General features: G+C 62.3%; 1 protein-coding gene across 3 annotated transcripts; it reads left to right on the top strand.

The window, feature by feature from the left end:
• The first annotated feature begins 3,143 nt into the window (after positions 1 to 3,143).
• ZBTB7B (zinc finger and BTB domain containing 7B) lies at positions 3,144 to 18,900 on the top strand. 3 transcript variants are annotated; one of them, XM_019954106.2, is made up of 4 exons: positions 3,144 to 3,209; positions 3,370 to 3,470; positions 15,112 to 16,268; positions 16,633 to 18,900. In XM_019954106.2, the coding sequence occupies exons 3-4, from the start codon at positions 15,118 to 15,120 to the stop codon at positions 17,096 to 17,098; spliced, it is 1,617 nt and encodes a 538-aa protein (XP_019809665.2). In that variant the 5' UTR covers positions 3,144 to 3,209; positions 3,370 to 3,470; positions 15,112 to 15,117; the 3' UTR covers positions 17,099 to 18,900. The 3 variants fall into 3 exon arrangements, with proteins under 3 accessions (XP_019809665.2, XP_019809681.2, XP_019809655.2); XM_019954122.2 differs by lacking the exon at positions 3,370 to 3,470 and having other exon boundaries at positions 3,187 to 3,209; XM_019954096.2 differs by lacking the exons at positions 3,144 to 3,209; positions 3,370 to 3,470 and adding an exon at positions 9,546 to 9,585.
• The last annotated feature ends 1 nt before the right edge of the window (position 18,901 follows it).

The raw sequence follows: 18,901 nt of genomic DNA, 5'->3' as shown, positions 1-18,901 counted from the left end.
TGGGGGGCGCAGAGATCCCGGCGACGATTAGCGCTGCGCTGCAGCGCGCTCCCGCCCAGAGGCCCGGAATAGGCGCCGAGTTATAAATAGAGCAGCCCGCAGGTGTGGGGGGAGTCGGCGGGAGGGGGGCAACCCTGGCAGCCACGGTCCCTTCAGGTGGGTTGGGCGGTCACGGTGGGGGCGCCGGGGCTGCGGTCTGAGCGCCCCCAGCGGTTTCCTGGGCGGCGGGTTTTTCGAGGGAAGCGGAGGCAGCTTGGGGAAGGCGGAGAGTGGGGAAGAGGTGGGCGCCCGGCGCAGGCTGAAGCTCCGCTTCCAGCTCAGCCCCTCCACATTCCAAAACAGGCCCCTAGACCCACTCTCTCAGGACCCCGCCCAGGCCCAGCTTTGCCTTTTTTCCCGTCAAAGTACTCTCTTCTCCGGGCTCTGCAAGTATCCAGCTCCCTTGCAGCTGCTCCTTGGCGCACGTGGCCCCAGCCCCAGGTGTGCAGTTCTCCTTAAAAGGGGCTAACTCCCAGCAGGCCTGGACATTCATCCTTCTCTTTGGTCAACCACTTCATCCTCCGGGTATTTACAGACCTCCTGCTAACTTGCCCCCCAAATTTAGGTCTAGTTGGTTGCCTGAAAATATATGTCTGAAAGTGTGGATCTTGGAAGCGCCCAGATCCCCAGGAAGCCCCTTGGAGATCCCACACTTGCCCTCCAGTTCCCGGTTCCAGTACAGGCCTAGTGGCTGGGCAGGGGTGGTGGCAGGCCTCGGGGGTTTCGTGGGAGGGGGCGGGGCCCCCAGTCAACTTTTCTGGGCTGAAATAGCCTCAGTTGTTTGGCGAGGTAAGGCTTGGAGTTGGGGATTAGGCGGGAATTTCAAGTTGGGGTTCCACCCTCTGACTTCTGAGCGAGGAAGGGAGCCGAGAATGTGTGTGTGTTGGGGGCGGGGGCGGGGGGGCGGGCGGGAGGAGGTCACTAAGGGTTCCAGGACTGTCCAGACTAAAGTGGGAAATGCATTCCGGCTGCTAAAAGATACAGGTAGGGTCCAACAAGACACCTGCCACGACCCCCAGGAACGGGGGACATGGCGAGGCCGTTGTTCATTTTTCTATACCTAAGGGCTGATGCCAAGGCGCCTTCCTTTCTGTTGCTTCTAGAGGCTCTGGCTCTGCCCTCCCCGAGCCACTTTCCATGCCCTCTCCAGCCCGAAGCAGCCCCCTCTCCATTTCACTTGTGCTTCTGGCACTGTCGCCTTGCCCCTGGCACAGCCCTTCTCCAGTCTAGCGCGACCCCGAGCTGCAGGAGGGAGGGGAAAACCCTGGCCTGGACGCCACCGGCTCCGGGCTCTGACGAACCAGAATCTGTCCGGCGGGGCCGAGAAGAAAACCCGGAGCAGTGACCAGCCTCGGGACCCATGGGGGACAGGGACGATAAGAAAACCCGGAGCGGATTACCTATCGGGAGCGCCCCGTTCCTGCTGTTGCTACCCCCTCCTTCCTAGAACCCCCCCAATTCTACAGTGAGATAATGTCTGGGGTGGGGGGCTGTTTGGTTTGGCCTAGGCCCTCAGGGGCGCCTCACACTTTCCGCCCCTGGCTGGGGAGCAGGGCAGCGGCCCCGAGGCTGAGTCACGGCCGGAGGGAGAGGGAGGGAGGGACCAGCACTCCGCCCCTCCCCCTGCGCGGGGATCCCGGGTCAGCCCGGGTGAGGGCCAGGGCCCCCCTGGCGCCGCCTATTGTGGTCCAACAGGTTGAGCTGGTGTCCCGCGGAGCCACCTGCTGAAAAGGGAGGGAGGCCCCCTGCGGAGGGGGCTGGGGTTGGAGAAAGCGAGCTCGACCCGGTTCGGCCCGGCAGGCCGCGGGGAGCGGAACCTGGCCCGCGATAGCCGGATTTGAATCAGTTTTACACTAGTGGGAGGGGCTCTTTGGGGTACGTAGCGCCTCAGGCCCAGTTGGAAGCGTCCCAAACGGGCTACCTTCCTCAGTTGGGGGGCACTGAAGCACATATCTCGATCCCCCTAAACCTACATATACATCGTAAAACACTCAGGTCCCCCTCGCCTTCTGGGTCTCTGAGCAAATCCAAGTCCAGATGTCTCTCCGCGGAGACTCAGTTTCTCCACTTAGGGCACAGCGGGATGGAGGCGGGGAGCAGGAGCTTCAGCGTTCCTCCCCCTCCCCCTTCACGGACCTGGCCCCTCCCCTTCGACAATGCCAAGGCCGCAGCGGGCACCGGCTGGAGCGCAGAGGCTGCTTGCCCAGGGCGCCGTTCCCTCCCCGCGGGGCGCCGTCACGCGTGGGGAGGGAGGCAGGGTGCCTGCAGCCTCATCTCCCCCGTTCCTTCTAAGGGGGTTGGGGGTGGGGCGTAGGAGCTGGAGTTGATGGCCGGGTGGCTCCCCTCCCCCTACCTCCAGGGGCCCTGACCTGATTATAGTCCCTCACGGGACCCCCTTCCTCAACCCCCTAAGTCCCTGCCTCACCCCCACCTAGCCTATTTTCGACCTCCTCATACCCTTCCCTCCCGAGGTGCTGACCCTACAGAAGCCCCTCTTAGAGAAGTGAGAGAGCCCTTTTTGCTGGGGGGGGGGGGGGGGTGCTCGGTTCCCCGGCCGCTGCGGACACTGCCCCCTCCTCTTCCCCTCCAGGTTTCAGGCCAGCCCCCTCGGCTCCGCCCCCTCCCTGGCCCTACGCAAGGCGGGACCCACTTGGGATGGGCGGGCATTCAGGCCAATGGGCGGACAGGGCGGTGGAGTGCAGGGGGCGGGGCGGAGTAGCGGCGGAGGGCTGGATGGGGGTCGAGGGCGGAGCTCGAGTTAAGGTGGACTGGGAGAGATAGGGGCTAGAAAGAGAGAGAGAAAGAGAAGAGGGAGGGGGAAAGGGACCGCGGCAGGTGAAGGGAGAAAGAGAGAGACAAGGAAAGAAGGAGGGAAAAGAGGAGGGTGGGAAAAGCTCAGAGTGCAAAGTAAGAGCTTGGAAGAACAGAGCGAAAAAGGAGGGAGGGATCCATCTGCGCCCTGCAGAGACTGGCTGGACCAAGGGGTTGAAGTTTATGTCCTTATTGGGCGGAGGGAGGGGGGCCTGGGGGGGGCGGGTGAAAAACCAGGAAGTGACAGAGGGTGTTGCTAAGGGTTGGGAGGGGGAGTTTGGGGGGTGGCAGGGGGCGGGGGGAGGGAGGGGAGGGATGGGGGGAAAGCAAGCAGGAGGACAGGTGAGACAGCAGGACAGGTGAGGCGGGCCCTGAGCGGGGGGGGGCGGGTGGGAGCCAGGTGAATGTACGGTTCTCGGCGGCCGAGGGGGGGGCGGGCGGCAGGAGGAGGCAGAGGGCTGCGGAGGAGGAGCCCCCCAGCAGAGAGCGGCGAGCCACTGACCGCGGCCTTCTGACCAGGACCGGAGCAGGGCCCCAAGCCCCCGGGCCTGGCGGGGGACGCGCTTCTCCCCACACCCGGAGCCTCAGCAGCTCCAGCCAGCGGACCCAAAGGCGGAGAGGTGAGTGTACCCCACTTTTGCCTCCTGGCTAGGGGTCCCCCATACTCGAGATTACTGCAGTGTCCTTCGTCTGTCCTGTAAGTGGGACCCCCCCACACACGCGCGCATGCAGACCAGATTCCCACCACTCCCCTTTCCTGTGCCTTCCCAACACTCCGGGTCTTGGGAATTGATTTTAACAGGGAGGAAAGGTAGAGAAGGAACTACAGCCTCCCCCAACCCAGGGCGGAGGGTCCCCAGAAACTTTCTATGCACTTCTGGGATCAGACGGATTGGCGGCTCCGGGATGGAGAGAGGGCGAGGCGGCGCTCAGCGCTCCCCTAGTCGCCTTCGTGACTTTAGAGGTAGACCCCCGACCCGACCGAGTTGAGGGAATGGAAACGCTGACGGACTCTAACTAGGACAACGCTCCCCCCACCTCCTCCGCGCCCCCTGGCGCGGTGGGTTGGACTCAGGCCAGTTGCATGGGGGGTGGGGGGAGCACAGGAGGAGCCGCGGCTTGGGGGAAAGTTACCGGCTGGACTATTTGGTTTCTTGCGCTTCCACAGCCGCGCTCTCTCGCCGGTAGTGGGGCTCAGCGACAACCTCCGAGCGATACAGAACGACCCCTCTCTCCGCCGCCCCTCAGTCCCACTCTCTTCGTTCGGGCTCCAGTACCGCCGCCACCTTTTCAAAGCCAGCTCCTGCCCCTAGAACCCAAGAGCGAGTGTGGGCGACTAGGAAGAATTCTACCTATCGTCCGTCCCCCACCGGCGCTGGCGCACCTGCCCCTACCCGGAGTGGGGGTCGCTACTGTGTTGTTGTAGGACCTAGTCTGAACGCGGCTGGCAGGGGGCTGCCATTCAAAGGGGTGGGGGGCGCTGCTTTCAATTTCCAGTTTTCCCTCTCTCCTCCCACCCCACCCGAAGTAAGAGAGCGACGTGTCCCGGCCAGAGCGAGGGGGGGCCGGGAGTGGGGGGGCGGCGTGGGCAGCGGGTTGTGCCCGGACACGTGCCTGCCCAGGCGCCCCGGCCCTGCTGGTGTTTGGAGAGAGGGCGGGTCCCCTGCCCCCCGCCCCGCACAACCCCCACGTATCAAAGGGCGGCTGAGACGTGGTGAGACCTCGGGGCGCCCTGGGGGGGGGGGGGGCAGGGAGCCTGGGTCCGGAGCAGGGGAGGGGCAGAGGCGCGGGTGCTAGCTGACCCACAGGAAACGAGCGCTGCTGACCTAGTTTGGGACACCGGAAGTGGGTGCTGGGGAGAGGGGGAGACCAGCAGGCTGTCCTGGCTTCCGGGCCAGGTGGAAGGCGTTCTTGAATTGACCCCCACCCGAATGCAGTGAAGACCCCGAGCTGCAGCTGAGAAAGAGAATGAGTCAGCGCAGCTATTCCCGCTTCCCTCAACTTATTCCTGGAGGAGGGAGACAGTTTATCAAGGCGCAGGGGGAGCCAGATTGGGCAGTGAGGGGTTAAACTGGGATGGGAACTCTCTCTTCCCTGAGGGTGCATGTGTGTAGGGGGAATGAGGCCTGGAGGATTATGGGGTTGCCTCCTGCTGCCCCCACACACACCAACTGGTTTGGTCACCCCTGTACCCGTCTGGCACTGCTGGGAGAGCTGGCATGGAGTGGGCATCAGGTTGGGCAGAGACAGTGGGCATATGGAGTGTTGTGCTGGGCTGGAAAGGGACATATTTGTGACTGAATTTGGGTAGCAGTTAGTATTCCTCCTTAGTGGTGACTGGGGAGAAGGGCAGGGGGCTCCCCCTGGAGCAGCTGATGAAACAAGAAGAAATCTCTGTCAGTGCTGCCTGTCCTGGCCCCCGGGACCCCGGCTCCCCCAGCGTGCCTCTGTTACATGGTTGCTGTGGGCACGATGCAGCCTGCTCGCACCCCCAGACACCGTCCCCTCCCTTGGGTACCACACCCCTCAACCTTAGTACAGGGGTCGGGAAAGGGTTAATACCACCCAAAAGGGGCTCTAGGGAAGAAAGCAGGCAATGCCCACTAGGCTCAGGTGTCAAGGAGGCCTGCTCCACTGGGGCACTCTCATCCCTGCTCAGCTCTGGCTGACATGGACCCCAGTGACTGGGAGACAGGTGCTGACCTCTTCCCCCTTCCCCATGGTGCCCCCTGGCACCCAGGGCCCCCAGCTCCTCCTTGGCCTAGTGCCCGTCCTGGGAGGGCGCGGCGGGCAGCGGGGGCTGGGCTAACAATGCACCATCGGGCCCTTTGTGTGCTTGCACTTGGCACCCTGGGGAAGGGTGGGGGAGGGGGGCCCAGCGGGCATGGGGGGCGGAGCGCCTCTGGGGTGGGGACAGTGAAGGCTGGGGGAGAGAAGCAGAGAATGAAAGCAGGTGGGGAGGAAAGGGAAGTAGGTCAGCTAGGGTGCTGGCCCCCCATCCCAAGCCAGGGCAGAGAGAACCAGCCCCTGATCCTATGGCTGCCCAGATGGCATCATGCTGCCTGGGGCACAGCCTAGGACTGGGCATTTGGGGTCAGAAGTCACTGCCCAGGGGACTGCTCAGATAGAGGAGGCCTGGCCTGTACTGCCTCCTTCTTGGTGGCTAAGAGACCCAGTTCTGGCCCAAAGCCCAGGTCCCAAGACGGGTAGTGACTGGGCTCCAGGCAGGGCACTGCCCTCTGATAGAAGCCTCTGGGACTGCTTCGGGGCTTCCTGCCTCCAGCCTCCTTGGCTCCCTGACCTTCAGAGAGTTAAGACTGCCCTGCTACCAGGCCTTAGGGCCTATGCCTGTTTTGGCCTAGGGCTGAAGAGGAGGGTGGGGGAGGAAGGTGGGGACAGGCAGACGGATAGGACCCTGGCATGGGGTGTGCCCGCCCTGGCCTCTTCCCCCTCCTTCTGCTGAGTAAACTCGTGAGTAAACTTGACGTTTTGCCCGGACAGTTTGAAGTTGCCTCGCCGCCCCCCCACCACCACCAGTCCTGCCAACACATAGGCGGCCAGGCGCCAAGGCTGGCCTGGGGGACTAGGGGGAAGGGGTTAGAGCTACCGTTGTCCACCATCACGGACCCTGGAGAGGCAAAAATGATCCCCCACCCAGGCAGACCCAGGTCTTGGCAAGAGTCTTGGCTGGGACCTCTAAACATCTGTCCCAGAACCTTGGGGAGCCTACGGAAACTGGCCTGGAAGCAGGGCCTCTGCCCATTTCTGACTTCCACCCCCACTAAGTAAAGGCACCCAGCTGCCCTCTGGTCCCCTGAGTTGCCACTTTTAATGTTCATAGGCTACCGGACACAAGGGGAAAAGCTACCTTTAGCAAATTCCACAGGGACACCAGAAAATGGTTCCCTCTTCATTCTGTCCCACAGCCTGGGGTGGGTGGGAGGCTAGTGGCCTTCCTTGGCATCTTAGCCTTCTCTTCACTGAGGCCTCCCAGTTGCCATGGCCTCAGCCCTAGAGGGTGGAATCCACATTTACCAGCACAATTTCTTGACCTCACCCCTGGGCCTAACCCTATATATATCTCTCTCCACCATACTACCCAGCAGGCCCTGGCCCTAATCTTCCCCAACCCCTTCCTCTGCTTGCTAGCATCACAGAGCCGAGTCAGCTTTCAGAGCTCTCCAGCCAGAAATACTCGTGCCAGATCCAGGGGCTGACGGTGCCCCAGACAAAAGAGGGCTAGTGGCAGGTAAATGGAGCCAGTGACCCCCACAAACATGCCAACTGACTTTTTACTTGACATCACTAATTCCTCTTAGGCCTCCCTAGGCCACCAGAATAGTCCCGAGGCCCAGCAGGGGGAAACGCCTTCCCAGTCCCTGCCGGCTTCGGAGTGGGGCTCCACCAGGCCCTTACTTTCGACCTCATGTCTCTGGCTTCAGTTTCCTTCCTGTTTCCACCGCCCCCCCACCCAGCTCCTCCCCACCCATATGCCCCTTTCAACAGACATCCTCTCCTCCTTCCTTCCTCCTTTCCTCCCGCTTTGCCTGGGAGCAGGGGTCCTCTCCCTCAGCCATAGACCTCCTGCCTTTTACCTCTTCTAAACACAGTCCCCCTGGAGATTCACGACCACCTCCCATCCCCTGCTCTGCTCTCCCCACCCCATCAGCAGCGAGGCTCTGGGGAAGGCAAGAGCACAGGGCTTCTCAAGGAACTACAACTCCCAAGGTACATGCAAAGCAATTGTGGTGCATACTGGGAGTTGTAGTCCTCCTTGATCTCACAGTTTGGTTAGGTTGGAATTTTTCTGGATGGGACTAAAAGTGGACCGGGATGACTTGGAACCTGGGGACCCTCTGGATCCCCCCAGCTTGTCCTCATCACCTTGTTCCCCCATGACACCACGTATCCATGATTGTCATCCACCCCCCCTCACCCCCAGCTGAGATATGCTACCCATTCTCACCTTAGGGCTCCACCCAAGAGATGCCCACACCCTGCCCTGCTGCCCCTGGCAGGGGTGGAATGGAGGGGCCCCATGAACTCCCTCCCTGCCCTGTGCCCTCTAGGCTGGTTCCCTCCCTTTACAGGGATCAAAGGGCAGAGAGCAGCCCCACCCCACTCCCTGGCAGGCTGCGGGCACTAGGGCGATCAGGAATTGCAGGGACTCTGGTGCCCAAGCAAATGCTCGGGCAAGGGGTTGCCGGGAGGCCAGCACCTGGCGGCAGGAAGACACTGGCCCCCATCCTGGGGAGTGGAACCTTCGATAACTTCATCAAGCTGTCCGTAGCCCCCTTGGATTCTTTGTATAGGCCCTAACCCGTGTACTGCCTCTTGAGGAGATGGCTTGAGAACAGGGTCTCGGGCCTTATCTGTAGTACCTAGGGGCCTGGGCCCGCCTAGCTGGCACCAAGGCACAGGGGTGACCCTCCCCCACCCCAGGCCCACAGTTGGCATGGGTGCTGGGAGCCAGGGGGGTAGGAGGGAGAGGAGGGCAGGACTGCCAGCATCCTGATGGGTAGGTGCCAACCGGGCCGGGAGCTGGTGAGGGGCAGCAGGCCAGCGGCATTGAGCCAGCAGCTGTTGGGGGGAAAGGGGAGGGGATATTTTAGGGGGCATTTCTGTGGTCCCCCCTCCCAGCCCAGCAGGACCTGGGATGGCCTAGTGGCTGGGGGACCTAGGGCCCGCCTCGTTACAGGAATAAGAGACCCCCAGAGTTGTTTAAGTGGAACTTTGTGGCCCACCCTCCTCTGGGCTCAGAGCCCTCCTGAGTTGCCCCTCAGGCCCAGGCGGGTCCCACCCAACCGGCCAGGGTGGCAGCAGCTTACGCAAGGGGTGGGGCTAGGCGCTTCCCAGCAGATGCCCCCTCCCGGCTCCTTCCTCTTTCGGTGCCCACAGCTCCCCCCATCTGTCCACCCCACCTCAGGCCAGCTCTATCCCCCTGATCCCCCTGGCCACTGGGGGCTGGCACAAGTGCTGCCCCCTGGCCTGGTTGGCAGGGGCTGGCACCCGGGCAAGGAACTGTGGTATGTGAGTGGGTTTGGGGTGAGGCATGGGGAGGGCGGGGTGCTGCCTTGCCCAGCCCCTGAGGGCCCCAGCCCAGTACGGGGTGGGGAGAATTCGGCCAGCTCCCAAGGGTGCTGAGGGCCCCACTGGGGGTCTGAAGTGCCTCCCTGTGGTCCCCTGTTAGTCCACATGCCCTGAGGGGCTGGGACCTGGGCACCTGTCACCCCTGGCACTGACTGTCCAGGCTTCCCCTCCTCCCTCTTCTGGCCACTGCCGCCTCCTGTCCCCTCCCCTCCCTTCTTCCTTCTCCTGGTCCCACCTCCAGCAGCCTCTCCCATTGCTCCTCCTCACCTCTGTCCTCCTGGACTGTCCCAGCTCCTACCTTTCCTACCGCTCACCTTTTTCCCCTTTTAGGACTGAGTCAGGACAGGCGGGGGTGGGTATAGCTGGAGGTTCGGGCACCACAGGCAGAGACTCTAGGCCCTCTCCCACGCTGCCAGGCCTCTGGTAACCCCTCCCTCCATCTGGGGGGAGGGGGGACAGCACCCAGAGGGTTAAGGCTGTAGGGGGGAGGGGCTGGGCCAAGTCGTGGGCGGCCCCTTTGAAGGAGGGAGCTGGAGCGGGGAACAGCCACCCTGCCTGCCCCCCAGCCAGGCCCTCCCCCACCCCTCCCAACCTGTTCCCCCCAGGGGCCAGGAGGAGTTGCCGGCAAGGCCCCTCAGCGTTCAGGTGAGTAGGCCCCGCTCTGGCTTGGGAGATCAGGCCCCAGGGGAGGCTCGGAGGCCTAGAATTGGCCAAGGGTCAGAGAGGGGCTGAAAAACAGGCTAGGAAGAGGGTGTCCAAATTTTCACAGGGGTGGTTTAGGGACCTGAGGGCCCGAGGGGCTGGAGTGTGGGGGAGCCTGTGTGTCCAAGGGACGTAGGAGGGCAGGAGAGCAGAAGAAGGGGCCTACGGGAGCCGAGGGGCTGCTGGGCCAGGACAGGAGGTTGGACAGGCTGGCAGGGAGCCGGGCTCCGGGGATTGGGCTGGGGTGTCCTCTGGGGCTGGGGGGCTCAGGTTTCTGCCGGCGGCTTGGCGGGTGTGGGGTTACCAGCCGGCTCGGTTACGCAGCCGGGGACGCTAGGCTGGGGGGGAGGGGGTGGGCACAGGGTAGACCCTGGCACCTTGTGGGTCTCCTCAGGTCCTAAGGGGATCTGGCGCTGCTCCGGCAGACCCCTGCTGGGAGCACTGATGGCCAGGGTCTGTCCAGGCGCATGGTTGCCTGGCCTTGGGTGGGCAGCCTCTGGGGAAACTCCAGCTGCTCCAGGGCTGGAAACTCTGACGGGCAGAGAGGCCTAGGCTGTCCCCCAACCCTACCCCACATCCGCTCTCACTGTACACCCCCCACCCATCTTCGCCGAATGTTCCCCCCGATTTTGATCCTGTGCTTCATCCAGAATGGGGTCGTGGGTGCCTAAATGCAACCATCTCATCGCAAGACCAGGCCTTGGAGGGCAGGCCCGGTTTCTTAATTTAATTCCTCTGCCCCTCTCCACCCGCATCCATCCATCGGCCTGGGGAGAAGAGAAGAGATGCTTGGAGTAGGGCGAAATGGAGGAAGTGGGAGAGGCCTGAGTGAAAGAACCAAAAGCCAAAAGAAAGGAGAGGTAGGGATGGTTCCTTGGAGACCTAGGGACTTAAGGACGCAGTAGAGAGAGAGGAAGCAGGAGGCTTGCAAGGGCTGAAGGGAGGAAAGCAAAGGATGAGTCGCGGAGAGGGGAGACAAGGGTCCGAGAAGGCAGGAAGGAGACAGGAAGAGGCCAAGGCAAGGGGCCAAGAGTGGAGAGGGGCTGAGGGCAGGGGTCCCCAAAGGAAAAGAGGGGAAGACTAGGGAAGGTGGAGTTGCCCCATTCCTTCCCCCGCCATCTTTTATCTTCCTCAGATTTCCCCTGATGCGATCTCAGAGGCTGTGGACTAGGGCAGGTGTCATGGAAAGAAAGTGTAGGGGAGCACTGAGGTCTCCCTCCTGTCAAGAGCTGAAGCACCAGGAATTGGAGATTTTGAGGGAGGAGAGGCTTAACCCCCACAGCACCGGGAAGCAACCAACTCCCCTTGCCTCCTTCCCCCTTCGTGGCTTGCGGTCTCTCTTCCCCGCCTCGGCCCCCAGGAAGTGTGAGTGCTGGGGGTGGTGAGGTTAGGAGGGGGAAGCGACATATGGGGGATGGGGAAGGCATGTACTAGCTTGGAGGGGCTGGGTGGGGAGCGAAAGGCTCCATGCATGTCTTGGGCATCCTGGGCCAAGGGCCTCTCCTTCGAAGCCCTTCCAGTCCTCCAGGGGATTCACCTCCACCTCTCACCCCGCCTTTCCAACTGGGCAGTCCAGATGGCTTCAGCCCCTGGGCCCCAGAGGCCCTAAGAAAGGGTGGAAGAAGCTGGGGAGCTAGGATTCCTGGGTCCCTGAGGACTTTGGACTGGCTGTCCTATTTCCCCACCCCCACCCTTGGTCCAGCCACAGGCCAAAGCCCTGGCTTCGTGCAAACTTCGCTCCAAAAAAACAGGAAGAGAACCTGAGGCTGGAGTTGGGGTGGGGGTTGGTGGGGAGAAAGGAGAAAGAAGTAAGGGGGAAGGGTGGCCAGCCAAGGTGGGAAGAGCGTCAGGCCTCTCCATCACCCTGGCAGGAGGCATCACAGCCTGGCCCTCATCCTCACCCCAAGCTGCTACACCTGGAGAAGCTGGCCAGGTCCCTCTCGGGCTCTCTGGCAGAGCCCGGAGGTGGGGGCCTTTGAGCCTAAGGAGGGGGGGCTCTGTGTGCCTGAGTCTCAGGCCCATATCTATTTTCTCCGCCGCTAATCCTGTTTCCGCCTGCTGCCCCCCACACTAAGCCTCACTCCCCTAATCCCCAGGGTGTGGGGAAGGGGGGCCAGCTTTACTCAGCTGCCCCATTCAGGGCCTCGTATCCCAGCTCTTCAGCTGGCTCAAGCCGGCAGTGTTGGCCCTGGTATTCCCCTAGCCCTTCACTGGACACTGCCTGAGGTCAGCACCTGGAAAGACTTTCAGCCTCCTTTTCCTTCCCGTGCCAGGGCCAGTGCCCTCTACCTTTTGGTTTCTTGGTGGTGGACACACCTTGGGAGGTGCCTTCGGGCACTGAGGGGTAGGTGATAGGGGCTCCCACCTTTGCCCCCTCCCATACTGTTCTATCCCCAAAGTCTTCCCCCCACCAAAGATGGGGCAAGCTTGACTCAGGGCCCAGTTTCAAGAGAGCTGCCCACCGGCTTGGCCGGTCTAGCCGGCCTGACAGTGAGGGGAGCCTGGGGGGGGTGACGGGAAAGGGGGGAGAGATGGGGCGGGGCCCCTAGTTCTTCCCCCTACCAGGCAAACAGACCTTGCCTGGCTCCCTGGCACAGCTGCCCCCCCACCAACCACCACACACACCCATGCCCACAAGGTCTTAGCAAGAGGGGGCATGCCAGGCTGGGTGGGGATGGGCTGTCCTCATGGGCGTCGGGGGGCTGGGCCCTCTGGGATACAGAGGTGGGAAGGGTGCCCAAGTTGGGGTGGGCACCCTGGCATCAGTGCCCCACCCTGGCAGAAAGAAGGGGGGAGTTCCTCCCCATCAATCCCTCCCAGATGATGGGGCCTGGAGTGCCCCCTTGGCCTGGTTGGCACCAGCCTAGCTCCAGGTGGCACCTAAGTCAGCATGGGTGCCAGAGCCCTGGGTAAGGGCTAGGGGAGTTTCCCAGAAGCTAGAGACCCATAGGAACACCTCCCCTTCCCAAATGGGTCCTCTGCCTCTCTCTCCCTTCATTGCTACCGCATGGCGGTGGGCTTTGGAGTTAGGCCCTACGGGTTAAACACCTACCCTTGCCCAAGCCCCTTGTGATCTGCATCGTGAACCAGCCTGAGCCTGTGACCTGACAGCAGGGTCAGCCAATCAGCAACCCCGCCACACCAAGTTGCCACGGAGATGGCCCTGGGGTGGGAGAAGGGAGGCGGGCTTAAGCAGCGGGAATGGGTGGGGTGTGGAGGGAAGAAGGGAGAGGGACAGGGTGAGCCACGTGCCTGTGGGTGCACAGCTCCGGGCCAATGGACAGCGAGGACAGCCCCACCCATCCCCCTCAGGAGGGACAGGATTCACTTGGGCTCGGGAGGGTGCCCACTGCTACTTGAGTGGCCACTGCTGCTGCCCACCTGGTTTTGTTTGTTCCTAAGTCCTGGGGCCATTTGCCACTTGTACTATTTGTAAAGTACAGGTAGGAAAACCCAAGGAAACTGGGAGTGCTCCCAGACTGCTTGGCCCCCAGGGAGAGAAGTGATTTGGGGACTTAAGGTGGGAAGGGGTGGGCTATCTGAGGGTGTCTGACTGTAGCTTATGAGCCAGCACATGGGTGCTGCTCACTCAAGGCTTCCACGCAGGCATCCGAATGCTATAGGGAAGACTGGGAGGCAGGCAGAGACGATGCAGTTCTTCGTGTCCTCAAAAGGAAACCTGTAGCCCTCGACTCCTCCGACCCCCTCAAAACCCTTCCCCATCAGTGGCCGAGACTGAGCGGTTGTTGGGAATGACAGAGAAGACACTGGCAAACTGTCAGTGAGACTTGCCCTACGGATCATCCGGGTCAGCCTTTAATTTTGCAGATGAGGAAACGGGAAAGAAAGTGACTGGTTCAAGGTCATGTAGCTAGTAGTAACCAGACTCCCCCTGGGTGATTTGACGGAGGGAGACAGACCTTTCTCCCAGCAGAGACCATCTGTCTAGTGGAGTCTGCCTCCGGGTGAGGCTTGGTTTCTCCCTCCCAAGGCCAAAACTTTTATTGAGCCCCTACTATGTGTTAGGCGTTGTGCCACCCACGGGCTCATTTAACCTTCACCACAGCCCTAGGAGTCAGGTGGAGTTATCCCATGTTATAGACAGAAAAGAAGGTTCAGAGATTAAACAACTTGTTTAAGGATCACAGAGCTAATCAGCCGCAGAGTGAGGATTCAAACTCAAGCCTGGATGACTCCAGAGCCCAGCTCTTTCCAGGCCTCAACTCTGTCTCCAGTTGCTCTAGACCACCAAATGTCAGGGTGGAAGGGCTGAGCCCCTGCAGCTTTCATCCCCACCGGCTCCTTGTGTACCATGAGGAGACAGAAGCATAGAGAGAAATGACTTGGCCAAGGTCATTCAGCAAGATAGTAGCAGAGCCAGGATTAGAAGCTGATCCCCTCACTTCCAGGCCAGACTCACTCTGCTAGCCGCCTCCCTTCACCAGCCTTGGGACTGCCGAAGTGCTGTGCCTTCTGTGGCTGTGTCTTGGAAAGGCTAGCACAGAGGGTGGAAGAAGGTCTTCCGGAGAAGGGGGCTCTCCTGCCTGGCCAGGAATGGAGAGGGAGAGCTGGCGGTGGCAGCCCGGTGGAGGAGGGGTAGGGCTGGAACTTGGCCTATTGGCAGGGGGGAGGGGCGGGGACGATGCTTATCGGTGCGGGGCAGGAAGCACCCGCGCCAGCGCCAGCGACACCCCAGCAAAGGGTGGCTGCTCCTTGGCCCCATGGGGGAGGGGAGGATGTGGGGGAAGGTATGCTGGGAGCTGTGTTTCCCTTTTGGCCTCTACAAGGGGGAGATCTAGAAGGGGAGATGAACTTTTAGTGGGTGGGGAAGAAAGTCGGGTCCTGGGGAGCCACCTCCCAGGTTTGCATAGTGTTTTATAGTACACCAAATGTTTTAGGGAGATAATGTGAGCTAAAGCACCTGACCTTGCCTTGAACAGACCTTGGCCCAATGTGAATCTGAACTCTCTCATTGGCCTCTGGGCTGAGAGGAGGTTCCATCACAGAGACTGTCACCCCACTTTTCAGATGCCTGAGGCTGGCTGCGAGAGGCACCCGGAGTCCTTCAGCCAGTTCTTCATGAAGCCTGAACCAAAACACAGGCATCCTTTCTCCCAGACCAGTGCTTCTTCCAAAGGGATGGGAACGGGGCAGGTGAAGCAGATGGGTCTCCAGGAAAGGCCAGAAAGGCAGAGCGCCCGCGCTCACTGAGGCAGAACGCTGCACAGTGGTTAGGACCAGGGCTCGGCCCGCCGCCTGGCTTTGAACCTGTTCCACACTTCACATAGAAAGTCACATCACAGGTTCCTGCCTGTGAAATGGATAATTGTTACTTTAGAAGGTCATGGAAGATGAAATGGGTGTAAAGTACTTGAAGGGCCTATGCTCATGGCCAGTGCTGGTATTTTGTCTCTGGGCGCCCTGGCAGGGCTGAGCGCTCCTAACCTCCCCTTCTCCTTCGCTCTGCAGGAGAAGATGGGGAGCCCTGAGGATGACCTGATCGGGATTCCATTCCCAGACCACAGCAGTGAGCTCCTGAGCTGCCTCAATGAGCAGCGCCAGCTGGGCCACCTCTGTGACCTCACCATCCGGACGCAGGGCCTGGAGTACCGCACCCACCGGGCTGTGCTGGCTGCCTGCAGCCACTACTTCAAGAAGCTCTTCACCGAGGGTGGTGGGGGTGCACTCTCGGGTGCTGGGGGCGGTGGGACAACTGCTGGGGGTGCAGGGGCCGGCGTGTGCGAGTTGGACTTCGTGGGGCCGGAGGCACTGGGTGCCCTGCTCGAGTTTGCCTACACAGCCACCCTGACCACCAGCAGCGCCAACATGCCGGCCGTACTGCAGGCTGCACGGCTACTGGAGATTCCCTGTGTCATTGCGGCCTGCATGGAGATTCTGCAGGGCAGTGGACTAGAGGCGCCCAGCCCGGACGAGGACGACTGTGAGCGCGCGCGCCAGTACCTGGAAGCCTTCGCCTGTACAGCCACCGCCTCAGCTTCGGGAGTCCCCAACGGTGACGACAGCCCTCCACAGGCACCCCTCCCACCGCCGCCGCCGCCGCCTCCTCGGCCTGTTGCCCGCCGCAGCCGAAAGCCCCGCAAAGCTTTCCTGCAGACCAAGGGGGCCCGGGCCAACCACCTGGTGCCCGAGGTGCCCACAGTGCCCACCCATCCCTTCACCTACGAGGAGGAGGAGGAGGCGGGCAGAGTGGGCAGCGGGCTGGGAGACAGCTACAGCCCTCCCACAGGGGCTGCCTCACCCCCCGAGGGGCCCCTGAGCTACGAGGCCTGCGAGGGTGAGGAAGAAGAGGAGGAGCTGGTGTACCCCCCGCCCTATGGGCTAGCACAGGGCGGCGGGCCCCCACTGTCCCCAGAGGAGCTGGGCTCAGACGAGGATGCCATCGATCCCGACCTGATGGCCTACCTCAGTTCCCTGCACCAGGACACCCTGCCTCCAGGCCTGGACAGCCAGGACAAGCTAGTGCGCAAACGCCGCTCTCAGATGCCCCAGGAGTGCCCAGTCTGCCACAAGATCATCCATGGGGCGGGCAAACTGCCACGCCACATGAGGACCCATACGGGTGAGAAGCCCTTCGCCTGTGAAGTCTGCGGCGTCCGTTTCACCCGGTGAGCACCATGGGGAGGAGGCCCAGCAGGGGCCATGTGGGGGGGCGGTGCGCAGGGGAGAAAGGGATTGTGAGACCCGGGGTGTGGAGGGAGAGGATCCTGGAGGGACTGTGGGGTGGTCCCCAGGCTGAGGCGAGAGACCAGGAGAAAGAAAGTCAAGGAAGGTGGATCTGGGACCTTAGAGATCTGACTGTGCTGGAGGCAGGTGGTTAACCTGGGGCTAAGTCAGCAAGGGTCTCCCGGAGCAGAAATAGGGAAAGGAGCGCTAGGGGACGGGAGTGGACGAGGCCAGGGAACCTGGCCCAGACGATCCAGGGATCCCCTCCTGACCGGCTCCCTTCCCCCGCACCCCTGCCTGTGCCAGGAATGACAAGCTGAAGATCCACATGCGGAAGCACACCGGAGAGCGCCCCTACTCGTGCTCGCACTGCCCAGCCCGCTTCCTGCACAGCTACGACCTCAAGAACCACATGCACCTGCACACAGGGGACCGGCCCTACGAGTGCCACCTGTGCCACAAGGCTTTCGCCAAGGAGGACCACCTGCAGCGCCACCTCAAGGGCCAGAACTGCCTGGAGGTGCGCACCCGGCGGCGCCGCAAGGACGATGCGCCCCCTCACTACCCCCCGCCCTCCGCCGCCACCTCGTCCCCTGCTGGCCTCGACCTCTCCAACGGTCACTTGGACACCTTCCGCCTGTCTCTGCCTCGATTCTGGGAGACGTCCGCCCCTACTGGGCCCCCAGACTCCACCCCAGGGCCCCCTGATGACGACGAGGAGGAGGGGGCACCCACCACACCTCAGGCTGAAGGTGCCATGGACACCTCTTAAAGAGGGACGAGTGGCCGAGCTGGAGCAGCACGGGGACCGGGACGGCCCATGCCAAGCAGTGGGCATGTATACAGCAGAGACGGCGCTGGGGGTTCAGGCACTGAGTCTCCCTGGCATCGGAAATAGGCTCCTTCCCTCAGAGCCCTCATTCCAGTTCCAAGCCGAGAAGGTTTTGGGGCAGAGTCTCCCCAGATTGGGGTGCTCTCCCAAGGAGTGATACATATGATATTATGTATATATTTACAGCTCCATTGTAAAGGTGGGGTCCCTGTCCCCAGCTGCTCCTGGGGAGTAGAAGCAATAATGTATTTCTGATTTGTGGGGTCCCTCTTCGGCTATGCGGGTTTCTAGGGGGTGGGGGGCTTGGGACCAAAGCCTTGCCCCGCCCCCATGCCCCTTGGGGTTTTGGCTGTGTAAGGGGGTGAAGGACTGCCCCTCCCTTTCGAGACCCCTCCTTCCTGGTTTCTGTTCCCTTTTCCTGGCAGTGAATTACGCAAAGGGGGGCGGCAAAGGATGGGTAAGTGGGGGAAAGCAAGGTAAAAGCTTGAAAGACGGGGACTGGGCCTGAAAGGAAGGAGCCATCCCAGTCCCCCTCCGCCCTTCTCCCAGCGCTGAGTCATGGGGTCCTGGAGAAGGGGGCGGGGTGGCCTGATTGGCTCGCCCGCCCCTGGGGGCAGCGGGAGGGCCCCGCCCAGCCAGGGGAGCCGCTGCCGGTTCTCCTCCCCTGCCCTCCCCTCCCGCGTCCCCGGGCAGGGAATGTCTTGTTCCCGCCGCTCCCTCCCCGGGGCCAGAGGGCAGGGCGGGCCGGGCGGTGTCCTACCCTCTTCTCCTCCCCACCTCCTCCCCGCCCAGGTGCGAGCGCCACCACCGCCGCTGCCGCCCCTGACTCACGCCGCCCCCGGGCTGGCGCGGTGCTGGGTGTGGGACCGGGTGAGGGGCTGGGGGGGAGCCTGGCGGAGAACGGGCCGGCCGGCGCCATCTGGCGGCTGTGCCCTGCGCGGGCGAGCGCCCCTGGCGGCCACTGCCAGGGAGCCGCCTTCTCCACCTCCACCACCCCAGCGGCTGAGCCGCGCCCCCTTGCCAAGGCCGGGGCGCCGAACTGCTCGCCCGCCCCCAGGGAAAGTGGGCTGCGGCCCTGTGGGAAAGGAGTCCTCCCCTCAGACCCTTGCCTGCCAGGGCTCCCTGTTGGGGTGGGGAGAATAATTCCCTCACTCTTCCCTTAGGATTGAATCCACCCCCGTTCTGTACATAGCCTTTTCTGTTGGTCTTGTTGAAATCTAGTTTCAGATTTTTAACTACCCAATTCTGCTGGGGGTGGGGGTATCTCCCCCCCTTCCTCGCTGGGTGCTGGACCCCGCTCGGGCCTGGGCTCTGCCTTGCACTATTTCCCCTCCCTGGCCTGGCGGCCCCCCCCTCCTTAAAAGGGGCAGGTTCAGGGGCCCGGTGCTCTCCCTCCCATGCACCCCCATGCCCATTTGCACAGCTGCCCAGGTACCCCCAATAGTGGGGGGGGTCACAGGGAGGGGGTAGCGGGACCAGTCCTTGTCTCTATTTAAAAAGTGATGATGTAATATATTGGGGTAGGGGGAGGCCGGGTTGCTCTGGGCCTCCTCTTTGCATTTCAGGTGATGAGGGGCCCAGCCCCGGGGAGTGAGGACAGTGTGGCCTCCCCCCCCCCTTGCGGCTTCTCCACTCAGTGCCTTAAGGGGGGAGGCGGTCCCCCCTCTCCTGTCCCCTCCCCTTCCCTTGCCCCCCACCTTGGGTGTAAGCGACAGGAAGAAATAATAATAATTTAAGATTCAC

Source organism: Bos indicus, chromosome 3 (assembly GCF_029378745.1).
Source record: "Bos indicus isolate NIAB-ARS_2022 breed Sahiwal x Tharparkar chromosome 3, NIAB-ARS_B.indTharparkar_mat_pri_1.0, whole genome shotgun sequence".
Classification (NCBI taxonomy): Eukaryota; Metazoa; Chordata; class Mammalia; order Artiodactyla; family Bovidae; genus Bos; species Bos indicus.
The sequence above is the reverse complement of the archived record's forward strand: the minus strand, read 5'-3'. Positions and strand labels throughout refer to the sequence as shown.

Excerpts from the sequence above, each read along its gene's own strand:
- ZBTB7B (XM_019954106.2), top strand. The coding sequence starts at position 15,118 with ATGGGGAGCCCTGAGGATGACCTGATCGGGATTCCATTCCCAGACCAC. Across the intron at positions 16,269-16,632 it reads TGCGGCGTCCGTTTCACCCG|GAATGACAAGCTGAAGATCC; the intron begins GTGAGCACCATG and ends TGCCTGTGCCAG.